Source organism: Phalangium opilio, unplaced genomic scaffold, assembly GCF_054372755.1.
Source record: "Phalangium opilio isolate 3A_F unplaced genomic scaffold, DU_Popi_V2 ptg000002l_1, whole genome shotgun sequence".
Classification (NCBI taxonomy): domain Eukaryota; kingdom Metazoa; phylum Arthropoda; class Arachnida; order Opiliones; family Phalangiidae; genus Phalangium; species Phalangium opilio.
Genome location: NW_028324144.1, coordinates 7408886 through 7426384, shown reverse-complemented (window position 1 = coordinate 7426384; position 17499 = coordinate 7408886). Strand labels below are relative to the sequence as shown.

At 37.4% G+C, this 17499-nt stretch overlaps 1 protein-coding gene and 1 long non-coding RNA gene across 3 annotated transcripts; one reads left to right on the top strand and one right to left on the bottom strand.

Moving 5' to 3' along the window:
• Positions 1 to 350: 350 nt before the first annotated feature.
• LOC149718542 (uncharacterized) lies at positions 351 to 6210 on the bottom strand. Of its 2 annotated transcripts, XM_089849053.1 has the most exons (10): positions 5678 to 6210; positions 5528 to 5614; positions 5425 to 5464; positions 5253 to 5329; positions 4479 to 4551; positions 4242 to 4406; positions 2655 to 2823; positions 2322 to 2539; positions 1947 to 2266; positions 351 to 1889 (listed from the first exon to the last, which is right to left on the bottom strand). In XM_089849053.1, the coding sequence occupies exons 2-10, from the start codon at positions 5578 to 5580 to the stop codon at positions 1688 to 1690; spliced, it is 1317 nt and encodes a 438-aa protein (XP_089705179.1). In that variant the 5' UTR covers positions 5581 to 5614; positions 5678 to 6210; the 3' UTR covers positions 351 to 1687. The 2 variants fall into 2 exon arrangements, with proteins under 2 accessions (XP_089705179.1, XP_089705183.1); XM_089849057.1 differs by having other exon boundaries at positions 5528 to 6210.
• Positions 6211 to 16905: 10695 nt separating this feature from the next.
• Positions 16906 to 17254, top strand: LOC149718541 (uncharacterized). The gene is made up of 2 exons (XR_016378999.1): positions 16906 to 16986; positions 17044 to 17254. It is a non-coding gene; the product is annotated as an uncharacterized LOC149718541 (long non-coding RNA).
• Positions 17255 to 17499: the final 245 nt, after the last annotated feature.

The following is a 17499-nucleotide window of genomic DNA, read 5'->3' as shown; positions in this document are numbered from 1 at the left end:
AGAAAGGTTTTTAAATATCTGGCCGCCATTTAAAATGATGGCAACAAATCGATCCCGAAAGACCATTCAGCTCGTCTATAGGTTAAAGGAATCCAGTGTACTAAATATTTGTGAAATCGGTTGAAACTCACGGACTTTCTTACAAAGATGATTTGTTACATTTCAGGGCGCCATTTATGAAGATGGCGGCGGATTGGAAAAATCTTTCTTAGTACGCGCCTACTACTTACGAGTAACGTTCCTCCAAATTTTCAGCCTTCTGGGGCCAGCGGTTTGGGCTGGGCGATGATTATCAGTCAGTCAGTCAGGACTTTGATTTATATAGATATAGATTTTACATTCTGGTATAATTTAATCTTTGTGCTTTCATGGAATAATTTAATATTTTCACTCTTTTCAAAAAGATTTTATGAATAACTTATTTAAGACTCCTAAGCATACCTATAATAATTGATTAATTTCTGAAATCAATAAGCACGTTTTATATTTGAAAATGTTGTCGCTATCAATGAATATGTTTAGCTTTTCACCTCTCCGGGTGACGATGACGTCACAGAGAGGTGTTACACCTGACATCTATCATGTCCGTCTGTGTGTGTCTAGTCGTGACCCTGTTCGCATTTTGAAAATCGGAGCAAAGTTGTTCACAAGTTCCGCACCTAGTTTTCATATATCTTACAGCTTCTAATTGTTGGTTCATACTCCCTGCTATTTTTGCCTTATGTTAGTATGTAGATAATTCTTACAAAACCTAATTTTTTTCTTTTTTTCACAATATATAACGAAAATATTGGAAATGTTTTTCAGAATCTCGATGCATTTAGTAGTGTTATTGCTATAAAGCTCTGTTTCATTTCGATATTCCAAGAAAATCTTTTGATATTTGTATTTGAAATGGTTGTTTACATGTTAGTTGAACTATACTAAATTTACATATAGGGTAAACGCTGATTTGTATATTGCTAGTTAGAAAGACATGTTACGCTAAATGCTGTTTATATCATTGATAATTTTTCTGCCCGTAATAAACCAAAAAGTAAATACTTAAAAACAGAGATGTGATGTAGAAAAATTTATCTTGTCCTCTCCGAAGAGACATTGAAGTATCATAGTGAGCCGAAAGTTAAATACACGATACAATGAATAGTTTTAAAATCTTAAGTAGAACCGAGTGTAATTGCGGCAACTAGATCGCGGTCTCTCAAGGTCCGATCGTAATTGGGTTACAACTTCGGAAGTTCGGAGCTTCCATTCTTTCAAAAATAACAGTCGTGCTGGAAAACTAAGAATATCTCTGAAGTGCAACGAGAAGACACGGCCACTAACCTAATTGTGAAAAGAACTTTGAATTTTTAATTAATTTTAACTTCTGCAGTTACTTATCATTAATGACCAGTAATTAAATGCCTAGTTTGTAGGTAGTCCTCCACTCGCCTTGGTAAGGTGGTTTTTTTTTTTGGTTTCCCAACTGCTTAAATAATACCGATTGCACTCTTATATCCAGGGCAAATTTTGATCACAATTTGATCTTAAGTGCTTATTTAAACCGAGAAGATTTGAAGTGCAGTACTTGTATTCATGCAGTGATTTTAAAACGTATTATCGTGTTGATTGAAAAATTAAAATTGAGAACTCGATTTCGAGTCACATGTAGTGAGACGTATTAAACTTTTTGCGTTTAAGCTAATTAGTTGAAAAAAATTTCGGCCATGACAACGGCTACTGTTCCCGACAACAGAATTAACAGCGAGTAGAAAGGAATGATGACGCTACTGAGGTCCAAATCAACTGTGCTTTTCAGCGGAATCTTCCACGTGATCTGTTCAGCGAAGTGATTGAACTTTGAATCCAGAAATTTTGTAACTTGCATTTCGAACGCCGGTTCCATGCTGTAATAAAACTGTATTCAAGCCCGTTAATCATTTTATCATATATGTAAAGCCAACCTCAGTTTGGTGTTCTCCAGCAGTTGCGTACAGCCTCTTATCCAAGAGGCGTTGTAAATGAAGTGTAAGTAGTCCAAGTCAACTTCGTGTTGCGAAAAGTAAAATCCTCCGCTGCTCGTGATGAATTCTTTGTTCTCGAAATCGGCACTCAAGAACTCTCCCATGAAAACAGCCAAAAGAACGTCCGATATTATCAGAGCTTTTTCTCCGGACAAAACTGGAAGGTATCCATCGAGCATAAGATATTCAGGTAAACTGCTGAAAATGCTCTCCTTGTCGAGTGCGTCTAGCCATTTCTGAACAACTGGATCCTGGGCTGCCTATAAATACGCACCAATGACATCAGGAGTAAAGCCAGCATTGATGGCTATTTACCAAAACTTCAAGATAAGTGTAAGTTCCGGTTCCTTCGATCATGATGGGTGGAATTCCAGATTTAATCAAATCCGAGAGGGTGTCGATGCAATTGTAGTTTTCAATCGTGAATTCCGTACATAAGTAACATCCCAAGAAAAACAGGATGAAAGTCACACCGATAAGCCACGACGAAGCCAGTAGACGACAAGTTATATGCGGCAAAATGGCAGGAATCGCTACAGAACAGTATTACCCCACTGTAAGTTTATTATCTAAGGTAACCATGGCTTGTGCTATGACTGGCATATGTGATGAATTTTTTTAAAAAATTGCGATCACTTAAAGCCTTACGTTCGGCACACAAGAGTGACGCGTTATTCCACATATTTTCCATCGTTTCGCCGGCGAATTTCTTGACAACCTCCTTTGTTGATAACGTTTTGTATTTTTTCATTATGATTGAATGAATGACGAGTAAAAGTGACAGAAGAAGTATTGTTAACACCACTAAGTTCACCACCTAAGTGAATCAAGAATGTAACTTAATTAGATTTGGTATTGACAGGAATTATATATAGTTTACACGCAAGGAGGATTCATACCATTTGCAAAAGGAGACCAGCAACTTTGAGCGTAAAATAGCAGACGACTTTAAGCTAGATTCCCACTCGACCGAAAAAACCCGGCGGAAATCACGCAGCCGACGGTAGAAATTTTAACTTACGCCGGCGTCCAGCGGTAGACCGTTCACACTACAGCTGAATTTTTAGTTTGGCGGTAGATATTTTTGGGTCACGTGGCAGATTTGAGTGGTTTCCACAACATCTCTTTCGCACTCTGAATTTTTATCTTTGTCCCCTTGTCGCTTCGATCGTACAAGAAGGGATATTTTCTAGCCTCCTCACTAAATTCTTTCCTATTAACATCTAATCTCCTTTAACTTCCATTAGTTTCATTTTTCTTTCTTGGTGGCATGTTTAAGCTAAGCCTTGGTCAACCACAAAAAATGGCGGCTATAAAATCTATCTCGCGTATGCGTGCGCACTTGAAATTTATGACGTAGTCAGTGAGATAATTTCATTGGCTGAGACACCGGCGTAACGCCGAACACGACCGAAAAAATAGAACCGCGATTCTGTCCGACGAAACCGAAGTTCCGTCGGGGTCGACGCCAAATTTTTTACGTCGAGCCCTAAACGCCGAGTTTCCGTCGTGTTTTCTGCCGAGTGGGAATCCAGCTTAACGCTCTAAGTCGCTTGGTCTCCTTGTGTTAATGGAAGGAACCTCCATGCCTGTAAACTGTGTATTCAAGGCATCTATATCTTCCTGTCTCCACTTTGCAACGATGAAACTAAAAGACGTTTGCTGGTACTCTTTTAAAGGGTCTGTAAAGTTGTCGGTGTTGAGTTTTTATTTTGAAAAAGTCATTATTGACGTCACAACCCCCAGGGGTAAGCAAAACGAAAGTCTTTCCTTCTTTTGGAGAAAATAGTGATATGGCATTTTCCTATTGTTGTGTTACTGAGCCTTATCCGGCAGGTAATACAATTGGGCCAATCACAGCGCCTTTGCTATTGGTAGGATCGCTGATTCCAGCAAAATCGCAGCTGGGTCTCGGACTCTCAGGAGTGGGGACTGGGGAAACACCGGAGCGGGGCGGCTCACAACCAATCACAGGAGAGATTAACCTGATGCGAGGAACCGCTTTACAACCACGAACTAATTCCTCTTTGACGCGATTACATCAGCTGCTAACGTCAATGCTTGTGGAGGGAGGGTGCCTTGTTCTAAACAAAATTCAACGGTCCGCCGACCCATTTACAGTCCCTTTAACCTCCCTAGCATGGGTCATACTGATGTCAGTAAATAGATATGATAAAAGCTCTTCCCACATCTCAAAGTATCATCGAGGCACCATTGTAAAAAAGTGTAATTTACATTCGTTTCCATATTTAAGAAGCTCAAGGAAGTTGATACGAGTCTCTTCGGGGCGGCTGTCACGATAATCGTCCGGGACATTTGAAAAAGCGGAGACGGACTGTAATATTCCTGTTGACCGTAGAAAAATGAGCGTGTCTTGGGTATCGCAATTGTGTGAACTTTCTAATACCATATACAGAACAAATTTAATTTAATAACATCTTTGAAATATAAGACATAAAATCATGTACTAACTTTGAAAAAATCTGGTTCACTATATATTTTGTTGACGTCATCATATTCAATTTTATGCTCTTCGTAAATTGATCTAAAATTAGAATAATATACAGGGTGTTTCTGATAAATCTCTTATGAATTAAAGGGTTTGTTCCTTGGATTAAACCGAGTCGAAACTGTCAAAGAACATGGGATCTACGATAATTAGTTACGGATATATGGAATCCCAAACATTTAGGGGCCTTTAACAGGGAAATAGTCACACATAATCAATTAAAGACAATTTCAATAGCCTTCAATCTAAGTACGTTATTGAACCTTTATACTGTATAGCTAGAGTGTCCTATTAAATGGGTAGAAGTGTGGGTATCTTGGTAAAGTAAGGCTAATTCAAAGTGCCACTTCTATCTATTTAATAGCACGTCGAGGGGCTATTCACTAATGATAATTTTCGTTCATTGGTAATTTTCATTGGTTCATTTAAATTGGGGATATTAAGAGGGACCTGGGATTAAGGGTTCCATCTCGGTTACGGGTAATCATCGAAGGGTTTCCCACTAAAAACTCAATTACGATTTCAATGGGATAGGATTATGGGTTACATAAGGGTTACGGGCAATTATCCTAACAAGTAAATGGTTCTCGATAGCTGGAGCCTTACAAACGGGGCCATGTTATACGAACTTACAATACTTTATTTATTTTAATTTGGGCCAACGAGCGAGTACTAGTGCGATACCACATTTTTTATACCGCTCGGCCCAATCAAATTTTGAGAATATGAAATATTACTTCATGTTCATCAATCGTTTAAAAAATTCCTCCATGATCTTGTACCGCTTCACCATGGTTGGCATTTCCCATGATGCCTGTCAAGAAAGTAAAGAGAAATTCGGATAAAGAAAAACTAAGTTAGAGGCATTGAAGTCAAATCAGCAACGCTACCGAATGTTGCTAAACTCACCGCCATTGTTGTAACGTTTATCGGAGTCTCTTGGGCGTATCTACAATAATTGAGGCTTTCTCAAATAAAAATCACAATTTCAAATTTAAAATGGGAATTCCACCTGTATTTTATATATCGATCATTTCCCAGAAATTCCATTTCTGTCAGCGCCATTCTCAAATTTCAACTAATTATCTTGCTCAATTATCTTAAATGGAACAAAAAATATTCATTCTACAAGGAAAGAAAAAGGTTTTCCCGACTCTATTACAGTTATTTAACTTGATTCTGTTGCATGAGGTTTTGTTTGGTTCTGTTATGTCATACTAGGTTCTTTTCTGTTTATATCTGCTTTGTTTGTTTCTGTTTATATATGTTAGGTTTGTTTTGATAGATGAGGTTAGGTTTGGTCTTTCACCCAATATTTTTGGTTTTTGAAGAAATTTGTATTTTACTTTATAATAAATTTATTTTCACCCTAGTTGTTTCACTGTCACAAAATTGTTGCGCACCCAATAAAGAAAGGAATGTGTATTCTAAATGTGAATCTATTTAACCTTAAACAGAAACATAGCCCTTATATACACGCAGCATAACCTATACTATCTCATGAATCATAAATCCAATGGAGACCCTTGATGATCGAAATATATTCTTGAGTATTACTATTTTCGGTAAAATGTTGAACATTAAGGTTTCGAGACCACAAAAGAAAACGAGATTGCGTTCTCACAGTAAGCTATTAATATTTTCTAACATAAGGGAAATCGCTAACAGTTTTTGAAAGTAAAGTTACTATAAATAGCTAAATTTTTCCGAGCTACTTCAGTTAATGATAATCGAAATAGGCTGAGAATTTTTTTTAAGTTTTTAAATTTTAGTCGCGCGTAGTTTACGAGACTCAATAAGGCTTGTCCAAACAAAATACCGAATTTAGCGCGTGCTAAAACCAATCCTAAAAGGGATAATGTAATGACTCAACAATTTCTTTATTAATAATGAAGTTGATAAAAAATGTCAAAACAGTTATCAAAACTTAGAAAAATTAACTGTTAAAACGTCAAAACTATACCGGAAAGTAGAATAAAATAAAAAAAATGTACTCGCCTTCGGCCGGATATTTGTAGGCTCATGCGCTATGTAATATCATACAGTTCGATGTCACCACCAACTTATCTGTAAGACTGCAATTGATGTTCAGTTGTTAATGACTCACTCCCGCGTGCTATAATGCCGCTGCGGAAAAAAGAACAAAATTGGAAATCAGGAACGTAACAAGTTGAGAAAACCAACATATTACCTCTCCGAATCAACTGGAATACAATCACCCCATTTATTTTCCCTAAAAAGCATATTTTTTATTTAAGGATAAGCTACTGCCGTTAAAATTATAATTATGAATAATGCACGCGATGTGAAAGGGTTCATTCACGGTTGTCATTTACACAACATTATCAACAAATTTTCTAACTTTCTCTTTCACTTCGCTCTTCTGTCTCAATCTCTTCGTTCCTACCTCGTGACCGTCAGCTTGGGCCCTCGGCAGTGTGTTTTATCACACCTTCTCGGTGAAGAGACCTGGTCAACCACATCGGTTGCGCCATCGGGGCAACAAAACTTTCTGTTATGATTGAGAGCCAGTGAAAGCCGTTCAAGGTGTCCTTCCGAACCAAGGACCGGTGCAGAACAGTTCCAGTGGCTCTTCTTCGGCGGCTCAGAGCCTACAACAGCAGGTTTTTAACCGACTGTTGGAGGTGCCTGAAGTCGTATGATGAAATGAGCGCAAGACCCTGAATCTTCCTCATTGATGGCCATGTAGGATAGACAAAGACAAAATCCAATATATGGTGGTGCGGTTTCTATGCGCAATGGACGACAGACTAGGCAGATGAAACAACAGTGGGCAGTAAAACTGTGGATTGGACTCAAGTAGAATGGCTAACGTAGTGAAATAAGATTTTCAAAACTTCTGTGAACTGTGATAGCACCTCCCTGGGTGTGAGAACGGACAGACTGACAGATATGTCGGGAACAGAACCTCTCCATGACATAAGTCACTTGGAGAGGTAAAAAACCAGAGTCATGGCAATAATTAAGTGTTCGACGCCTTGCCCCAGAAAGTCTCATCAATATTAATTCGAACCGCGAAAGAAATTTGTCAGACACGCGATCGCCTTATTGTTAAACTTGATTGCAATCCAGTTTACATGAATCTTTCGTTCGTACATACCTTGCATAAAGAGTGGAAAATTAACGCGTGATTCCGATACTGGTAAAACACAGATTGTAACTAAGTTCGAGGAAAACCCCAAGAGAAAGTCAGGACTGAGGCCGCGTCTGTAATCTGAACTCGAAATAAGAAACTCCAACAATCAATCCAGGAGTATGGGTTTATTGATACATATACCAGTTCAGTTTTCAGTGGTGTTCAATTAATCACCAGTTCGCTACAGTAGCAACTTAACTATCGTAAGAAAGGGTGGTTCCAAGAAGACTTGTTTATCAATAAATAGCACAAGTGGCATATTCAGGTAAATAAATGGGTAGTAGTCCTCCTCTCGCCTCGTGCACCGACTAGACTTAGAGGCGTTCAGTCATAATCCCACGGATGGTAGCTTCGCACCACTGATCGCTTGACCAAGCACATGTACCAAGTGTTCGAAGAGAGACTACGCCAAGCTTGGGTAACCGTTTCTGGAGTATGAAGCAACCCGTTGTAAATTCGTGTGGTCTGTTCTATATTGTTTCTATTGATTTGAGGATATTAACTGTAAATAACTGCAACAGACGACATAGAAGGAATCGAGGTTTACATTGAACGCAACAGGTTTTCTACGAGAATTTACAACCCATCAGAGGTTGGATTATACCATTATTTTCAAATTGGAAAACCTGACCAATTTCCATTTTTAACACATTGTACTGGGAAGTGAAATATTCAGATAGCCTTATTAAAGTTATTAGTATACAAATTGCGAAGACCAAAATATTACATCTCCGAGTCAAGTGTGATATTATCTCCCCATTTATATGCCCTTAATATTCAAAGTTTTATTGCTATTTAATAACATGCTGTGCTACTGCCGTTTAAATAAAAACAAAGATTTATATTCAGGACTTATAAAAAGGTCTATTAACTTACACACCGTTATCAATACTTATTAGCAATTACGCAAAAAGTCCTTAAAAAACTTGATTTATACACAATCCTCGGCCTAACAAGGACTCTTTTTCAAACCCACAAAGGGCCAGAAATTAGAAATTAATATAGGTAAGTAAATGATAAGTGCATAAAATTAATTGACTGAAGTACAGATATTCAAATTCTCAGTTTTAAAGACATGATTCGGAATTTATTCGGTTACGATTTGTTATACGTTTTGAATTCTAAAGATTATGGTTATAATTTTATATTTTATACTAGCTGTGTCGCTCGCGTGTAACTTCGATCAAAATGATGTAGGAATGGGTAGATTTTACTGATGACTAATATTTTTGTAGCACCCTAGGAGCGATGGCACTTGACGTTGCCCGTACAAGAAGTACAACTTAAGGAAAAGGTACATGAAAAGGTTGTAAATTGTATAATCAACTGAATGAACAGTTAGCGTTGCATGAGCAGGCTTTAGTTTTTTGTGTTTTGAATTTGATAGATCACACTTTTTTTAGCTTTGGTAAAGTAGGTTTGAACACGCAATTGGAAGGCCAACTTGTGCCAAGAGAAATACCATTTCTATTCCTAAATACAGTATATACTGTTAATAGTTAATCTAGCCTGGGAAACGCTGGTAACATGTTATCCAATTGGGTCAAGTGATTATCGATTCCAAAAACCACCTGTATCATTTCACGCAATTAACAGAAAGTGAGAGCCGAGCGCAAGCGTAAAAAATATTTATATGGTTTTTACTGTTATACGCCAACAGCGGCCAACTCATTTTACAATGCCGTAATACGCAGCTGCTTGAGATGGGATCCGCCTAGCAACATGCATGCTAAATCATTTCAATTTCATTTGAAATTTGTGGTTTTTTTCTGGAGATATGTCTTAGATTGACTGTGACGAGTGAGCACTATTGATTCAGAAACAAACATAAACAAAACGGACGTCGAACTAGATAAATTGAAGTAAGTTTTAAGCATTTTAACTAGACATTTTAATTAATGCTTTGCATAAATTTTCATTGATTCAATTGAGTTTGTTCAAACTGCTATTTTATGATTTTTACCTATACGAGATTTTTTCCTTTTGTCTGCACCTTATGCTTAACTTTCGGGCTGTATTTACGACTAAATGAATAGGCGAAAATCAAATAAAGAGCGTAGATTGCGCGTTTTTCTAAACTATGATCTTTATTACATTAGTTACTTATAGTGTTTATTCTTAGGCACGTTACAAAGATATGGAAATTAATAAATACTATTGCTTTCGTGTTTCTCATACCCTTTCACTATTGGGTGGTGGGGGTCAAGTTGTGAATGAGAATGCCATGAATTTTGTCTAAGGGAGTGATATCAGTGCTATTAGAAGTAAGATAAGGGACAAGAAGTATCGAGGTAACCAAATTCTTCACTTCGCGAAAGTGAATATTCTTAATAACAAACCGACGGTTGGCCCTCTGGTAGCGGTTTCTGAATTCTCCCTCCAAAACGTGAGACGCTCTCGGCTTTAGACGGCCGAACTAGATTCAAGCACCCGCGTCCGTGTTCCGCGACTTTTGGTTGAGGGAAAGGGGGTAGGAAATGCTTTTAGAGCTCAACCAATTTTTCCTCTAGTGTAGGCGCGATGGAAGCGGCATAAAGTCCTCAAATTTGCTCACTAGTGCCAGGATCTACTACCAATGTACAGAGCTCTTTACTTCTAGACCCTTATTTTACTTCTGGTGCTTTGTTGAACAGTCAAGAATGGTCTAAATAAACAGCACTAACTACAGAATTTAATTTAACTAATACTGAAACAATGGAACTATTAATCAAAAGAGAAGTTCATCACATTAGGATGAAACTCCAAAAATTACACACTTTAGCCATTAGGATTAAATAAGTTCATTAAAATATTTACGAATAAGTGTGGGTTATTTTTATATTAGAAATAAAATAGTTCGATACTAAATGTAATAATTAAAGTCATTACACTGTATCTTTAGAGTTTAAACGTTAATACGACCTGAAGCGCAGAGTTCACAAAGACGGCAGGTGCCAGTGGAAGGTTCGTCGTTTATCGCTAGTCACCGTTTCGCCGATTAAAGGTTATAACGCGCAAAATAAAATTAAGTCCACAACAACAGCAAATCTTTACAGCATTTGAAGATTTCAGATTACACAAGCTTTAATTTGCGTAGACCCCAAAATGGCACTGAACCAATTTGAATTTTTTAGAAATGATGGATATTTTAAATACAAGTAAAATATGCATTTACAAATCGCAAATATTATCGTCGATTTGTGAATTTCTCTTTATACATTTTTTTTAATATAGATACTCCCAAGAGACTCCAATAAACGCGACGACAGTTGCAGTGAGTTTATCGACATTTAGTCTCGTGTCTTTGCAGGGTTTATTTTGTATCGATGCGGAATTAAACTTGTAATACTTTTTGTTAGAATGCGTGGGATATGGAGAACCATGCCACACGATACAGTATGTTAGAGGACTACTTTAAACGATCTCTTAATATGAAGTATGTTTCATACTAAATAAAAGTAGATTCGAGTAATTGGGCCGAGCGAGAAAGAATTGTGTTAAATCACTAATTCTGTCAAATACGAGAATTTGAAGATTATACCCATATTTTTTCTCGATAAATTTGAAAAGCATAAAACTAGCAATTGGGGCAATGAATTAGGGATCTTCTATTGACGCACTGCAAAAAAACCATGTTAATATATTAAAAGGGCTGTTCGGAATGGGACAAACGACGATCTTCCTCATAGGGTTTAGCAAAGCGGTGCATGGATTAACCAACGCTAAGGATTGTTCACTAACCGGGTCTCCCATGTAATGCTATCACCAACGCCAACTATATGTTCCGAATTATTCCTTGATTTTCTTCTTCATTCCCCCAAATTATTGGACCAAAAAGGATGTAGATATAGTGCCATATAGGCAAAATAAATAGTTCTTGCGGATTTTAAAGATGATGGCTCCCAATTTAGGCAGGATTTTAATTTTTACGTCATTTGACACGTGATATTTGAAGTCTAATTGTATATTTTTTGTCGGTGATTTAAGAGTATTTTTCGAAGAGCATAAACTTACCTTTTTTGATATGCCTAAATTATATACTGAACCTCATTTTTTCAACGTAAGTGAAAGAGAAATCAGACAAAAATAAGACTATTGAAGTGAAAATACTTAATAACTCTTGCTCTGGTTTTAGAATGCTCATATCATCTTAATAACCGTGGCAAGCTCATTTTTCGATGGCCGCCAGAAATATTTCAGTCCAACTCCGGTCTTCGAAACGGACAGAACGATTATTGTGTCTGGTGACCCAAAGAGAGTCTTATCAACTTCCTTATCTTTCTTAAATATGGACACGGAAGTAAAATTCGGACAATCTTAATCCACTATACCAAAAGTGGATGAGAGGAAAAGTATGAAAATGGCCAAAAGTCGCGAGTCATCAGAGTTTCGCCGTAGTTGACCGTTTTATTGGCGTAGCTATACTGGGCCTGTTCACTCCCTTAAAATAGGTCTTGTGTAAGTTGTGTTAATTCGCGCTTACGCGGTTACCGTCGTCTGCTATTGTGTATGCTAGAACTTCCTCGATTTGTGTTTGTAGTCAGGACAGAGTAGCTGGTAATGTTTTAAAAGGTATTTCAAGGTATAATATGGATTTAAGTAAGGTTATCGAAGCAATTGAAGAGCACATAAAACTAGATACGTTTAAAACAAATCTCGGTAATTTAGCTATAGCGCGAGCAGCTTGCGTCGTGATGCGCGTGATCAAGTGGGCTATGGTTAAACCAAGGAGCATAAATGTCTGAACTACTTTCAGTCGCGAGTTTGCAAGTCCATCAGTCACTAGTAGACTAAATAGTTATTGGCGAAACTTTGATGTCCGCGTTTTTTAACACAGGCTCTATGGCCATTGTCATACTTTCCCTCTCATCCACATTTGACTATACCCAATTCATTGATTTATAGTGCACTCTTCTCTCAACTATAGGTGGTGATTTTAATCGGGTTAACCGTGGTCCTATTGTCATTTTTGATCGTCATTCACTCTATCGTAACCAACAAATACAAATCTCTGCCCACCAAGAAAGTTGTCAAGAAAATTACCCAAGATACCTTGGAAAATGTCTGGGAGAACGCGTCGCTCTTGTGCGCCGAACGTAAGCAATCAATTGATTGCTACTATGGGAAATAATTCACCCTATAACGCAAGCCAGTTTCGTATGAGGGCTAAATTCAATTACCAGAAATTGTCTTCCCTCAATTACGAAAGATGGCTAACGCGAAAATTAATAACTTTGTCCTGTAGCGATTCCCTCCGTTTTGCCCCACATTACTTGTCGCCTGGTCGCTTCGTCGTGGCTAATTGGAGTGACGTTCATTCTGTTTTTCTTGGGTTGCTACTTGCGGACGCAGTTCACGACGGAAAGCTACAATCGCATCCACTCTCTTTCGGACTTGATCAAATCGGGAATTCCGCCTATAATGTTCGAAGAAACCGGAACTCTCGAAAAACTGAAATCATTGGTAAGTACGCGTTTCTATGTTAAATCCTCTATTCTCATGATGTTATTGGTGTTTATCTATAGGCAGCTCAGGACCTAGTTGTTAAGGAATGGCTAGACGCACTCGATATGGAGAATATTTACAGTAATCCAGCGGATTATCTATTTCGTGAAGGATACATGCCAATTCTATCAGGAGAAAAGGTTCTAATCACTTCGAACACTTATCTGACTTGGATAATGGGTGAATTCCTTACATCTGATTCCGAAAGTAAATCATTCATCGTGAACAACGGAGGCCTTCACTTTTCGCACGGCGAAGTTAACTGCGAGAACTTACACTTCGCGTTTAACACCTCTTGGATGAGAAGTAGCCCGATAGTGCAGGAAAATGCCCAATTAATGTCGGTATGAATTTTATCGTACACGACAATAGGGATTGACGATTTTTCTATTGCAGCATGGCACCATTAATTGAAACGCAAGTATTTATGCATCCTGATTTTAAGATTAATCACCACATGGAACAGGTCAAGTGGAAGAGACCAATGAAAAGTATTTCTGCCTTGGACCTGAGTAGCGTCTGCGTTCCTTTCTACTTTCATCTTATGTTGTTGTCAGCAACAGTAGCCGTCATCATCACCGAAATAATCTTCAACAAATTAGCTTAAAATTTAATGTTACTACAGAAAATCTAATTCCTGGAAAAAAGTAGAAATTTTATCACAGAACTGTACAAAAAGTAAACCGCTGCAGGAAGTTAAGTCGCTTATTTTCGTTATTATTTAGGATATTACTGTATGTACTTACTCATAGTGATTCAATTACCATTCGAATCTAGACTAAATTGCCTTGAATAAATTATTACTGGTAAATGCATCGAGTTATGCATGTTATAACTAAAAAAAAGAAAGTTTGAATTTCTTGGAAATTAAAGATACAAATAAAATTTGAATTTTCAAATCTAAAATGTGATCCATTGATTTTAAAAATGAGTTTAATTAATGTATAATAAATGAAAATATTTACACGAGTAAAATTTTCAGATCTTAAAGGCCGACTTCCACGAAAAGGGTTCTAGTGAACTGAAAGCCGAGCATCGAGACTAACAATGGAGCGACCGTGCCGATTTTCGAATCCCCGCTGGGGCAAAAGTTGGAAGGGTTCCAGCGAACTGAAAGCCGTGCAATGTGGTTCCGACGAACTGAAGATACACAATAGAGAATTTCCTTCAGAGGAAAGCAAAAATTCTGGAGGGAAAAAATTTAAAAGGGTTTCTTTTGCTCATCTTCAGTTCGCTAAAACAGAGAGAATATACCAAGAGGAGCGGAAGCTCTAGCATTTTTTGGTAGCCCTGAGTTTTAGGGTTCTAGTTCCGGTGAGTCACGTGATCGCGAAATTCGCGTCGTCTATTCCGTAGTCTGCTAAAGTAGGGTTAGCTTCCTTAGATCAGACAACGATGTCGTTAACACTATGGGATGGTTTAAAAAATGTTGAAATAAATTGCCTAAATAACAAAGGTATCTTCTTGAAAGAGAGTGTGCTGATACTTACATAAAAGACAGATTAGGGATTGAATTGTTCTTTGATGAACAACTACCATCCTTTAAATTACTTGAAAGCACCTCAGAATCAAGCTACATAAACACTAAGACTCGGCTCTAAAATTTTGTCGATATGCAGACGACATATTCTAAGTTTCTAACCAATGAGAGGTGTAGCGAATAAGCCAATCACGAGAAACCGGATGTAGTTCCCTAAAACTCAAAGCCACCAATTTTAAAAGCCTTGGCAAAGGCTAAAGCTTCCGCTCCTCTTGGTATATTCTCTTTGGCTAAAACCACGTGTAGCACGGCTTTCAGTTAGCTAGAACCCTTCCAACTTTTGCCCCAGCGGGATTTCGAAAATCGCCATGATTCCTCCATTGTTTGACTCGATGCTTGGTTTTCAGTTCGCTAGAACCCTTTTCGCTGGGAATCGGCCTTTTAATTAATTAAGTAAAGTTCAAAGATTAAATTATGCCAAAGGCAAATAGAACCTCTTTAATTGTTTGGTTTTTATGTAAAAAAGAAACTACCTCTACGATTATTCAAAAAAAAAGGCAGCCAATCGTAAGGTTACTTTGAAATTAGAAAGTAGTTGTAGACTTTTGGTGGAAGCATAACCGACTTGTATTAATCAAGGCCTATAGATGATCTTCGGTTTTTTTCTGATATTGGCAATGGCCGTCGTGATCTGCCGCCACTAGATGTCGTCCTTAGGGGGAAAATTTTGTGGCGGGAACTTCAAAACGAATGAAAATGCCAATAGGAGAAAGCTTACTTTTTGTTTTGAGGTTGGGGTTTTTCTTTTGAATAAAGTAATTCAGTTTTTTTAGAAGTAATACATTTACTTGATAACAATATATTTGTCTTTATCTCATTTAAAGTGCGTTTAGTAAAGTATGTTTTCTACTTTTCTATCACAGTACAATGTAACATTTTCAAAATAAGTGTTTTGATTAGTACCTAACATATGAATTTTTTTGAATCTCATTACAACGTTGCATATTTTCTGGGGATCATTAGGGGTTTGACAAGCTTATCTAACATAATATCACATAAATTAATATATACATACCACAGTAGGATTGAAAAAATTTTGTAACGTATTGCGTTATTGCATACTTTAAAATACCTAAAGTATTTTGGCGAGGTAGAAACGTTAAGGGTTCTTTAACAAAATCAGATACGAATCCTACGATGATTTATAATTTTTAATTTAAAGGGTATGGGAATTTACAATTCCATATCATATTTAACCACGAAAGTGGTGTTATGTTACACTTTCAAGTCTCTACTTTCAAAATATCAAGTTTTTAATATAATTAAACCATAGTTTCTATTTTTAAAATCCACTGAAAAATCACGAAAACTCAGTTTCATTATTTATCAACAATGTTGTCTTGTCGAGCTTGTTCGTCTGTTTTATGACATCACTATGACGTGAGGAAAAAAAGCGCGGGAATCCTATACGCGCGAGCAGAAATATATTACCTTACACGAAGTTCACTTCAATAATGGTTAGTACCGTGGACATCATCTATGAAGAGAAAACCCGAAAAAACAACTTTGCAAGAGTGAAGAGGCGTGAATTTTTTCCCCCTCCCGACGCGCGCTAGTCGCGAAGAGAAACATTTTTCCTCTCGAGAGAGAACTGTGATAAATGACCACTGCCAAGATAATCTGACGTTTCCTAGAAACGGCGGGATTCAACTGTATTTCGCGCAAGTGAGAAGCCGCTGCATAAGATACAACCATGATACGACTATAAGAAAAGCACATTTTTCTCACTACGCGACGCTAGTGTTTTTATTTTCACCTCTCTGCCTCGCTCTTCGGGAGGAACGGTACCGTTTCTAGCCTGTAAAAATACTTCATAGATGATGGCCGGCGCGAGGTAGGGAGAAGTGAACTTCGTGTAAAGTAATATATTTCTGGCGCGAGGTATACGCGTCTCGAGCTTTGTCCATGCTTCTCCCCTGTCTAAACTCGCGTAAGTGACGTCAAAAACAGGAAAACGTTTTAGCCTTTCTTAAAAAGTGGATTTCAAATAATTTCATATGAATCATTTTCAAATGCATATTGCCAAATAACCAGAAATCGGAGAATTAAAAGCTTGATATTTTTGAATTCACAGTAATTAATTCTATCTTTTGTTATATAAATCAGAGGTTTTTCAAACGAAGCTTCTCATACCGTTTAATATAGTTTTGATTTGTAATTATAATTTTTTATTTGAGGTTCATGTAACTCTCCGTGACGTCATCGATCTTGCCTTTGACTACTTACACCTCGTTTTCAACACCTCTTGGATCAGAAGCAATCCGATAATTCACGAGCTCGTCCAACTGAAGTGGGTAAGAATTTAATCGTTAAATGATTAATGGGCTTGACGAATGTTCTATTGCAGCATGGAACCATTATTCGAAACGCAAGTGTCGAAGCATCTGGATTCAGAGAAGTATCACTTATTGGAAGAGATCACTTGGAAGAGACCCATGAAAAGCGCGACTGATTTGGACCTCAGTAGCCTCTTCGTTCCCTTCTACTTGCTTTTCATGATGATGCCTCTAGCAGCAACCTTGGTTATTGCCGAAATAATCTTCAACCAATTTACGTGAACGCTGAAAACTTAATAAATCAGCTTACCAAATCGAATTTCTAGAAAAGACGGAAAGTTTCTTTAAACTTCAATCAAGCACACCAACGAAATCTCACTTCAAATATACTCTTTAACTTATAGGTGGTAATTCACTTACGATATCATTAAGATTTAAAAATCAACACTCGACTTAATTTTTATATAGTCATGGTTATTCAGTCCAGAGAAATCTTTTTGTTTCAATAGTTTTTTGTCTTTAAGTCA

What these genes read in the sequence shown, in the direction of transcription:
- LOC149718542 (XM_089849057.1), bottom strand. Translation starts at nt 5,580, where the DNA reads ATGGCGCTGACAGAAATGGAATTTCTGGGAAATGATCGATATATAAAA. An exon ending in TCTTAAATATGGAAACGAAT is followed by an intron (nt 2,824 to 4,241) that starts GTAAATTACACT and finishes TGATTCACTTAG; the next exon opens with GTGGTGAACTTAGTGGTGTT. An exon ending in GTCACTCTTGTGTGCCGAAC is followed by an intron (nt 2,540 to 2,654) that starts GTAAGGCTTTAA and finishes ACTGTTCTGTAG; the next exon opens with CGATTCCTGCCATTTTGCCG.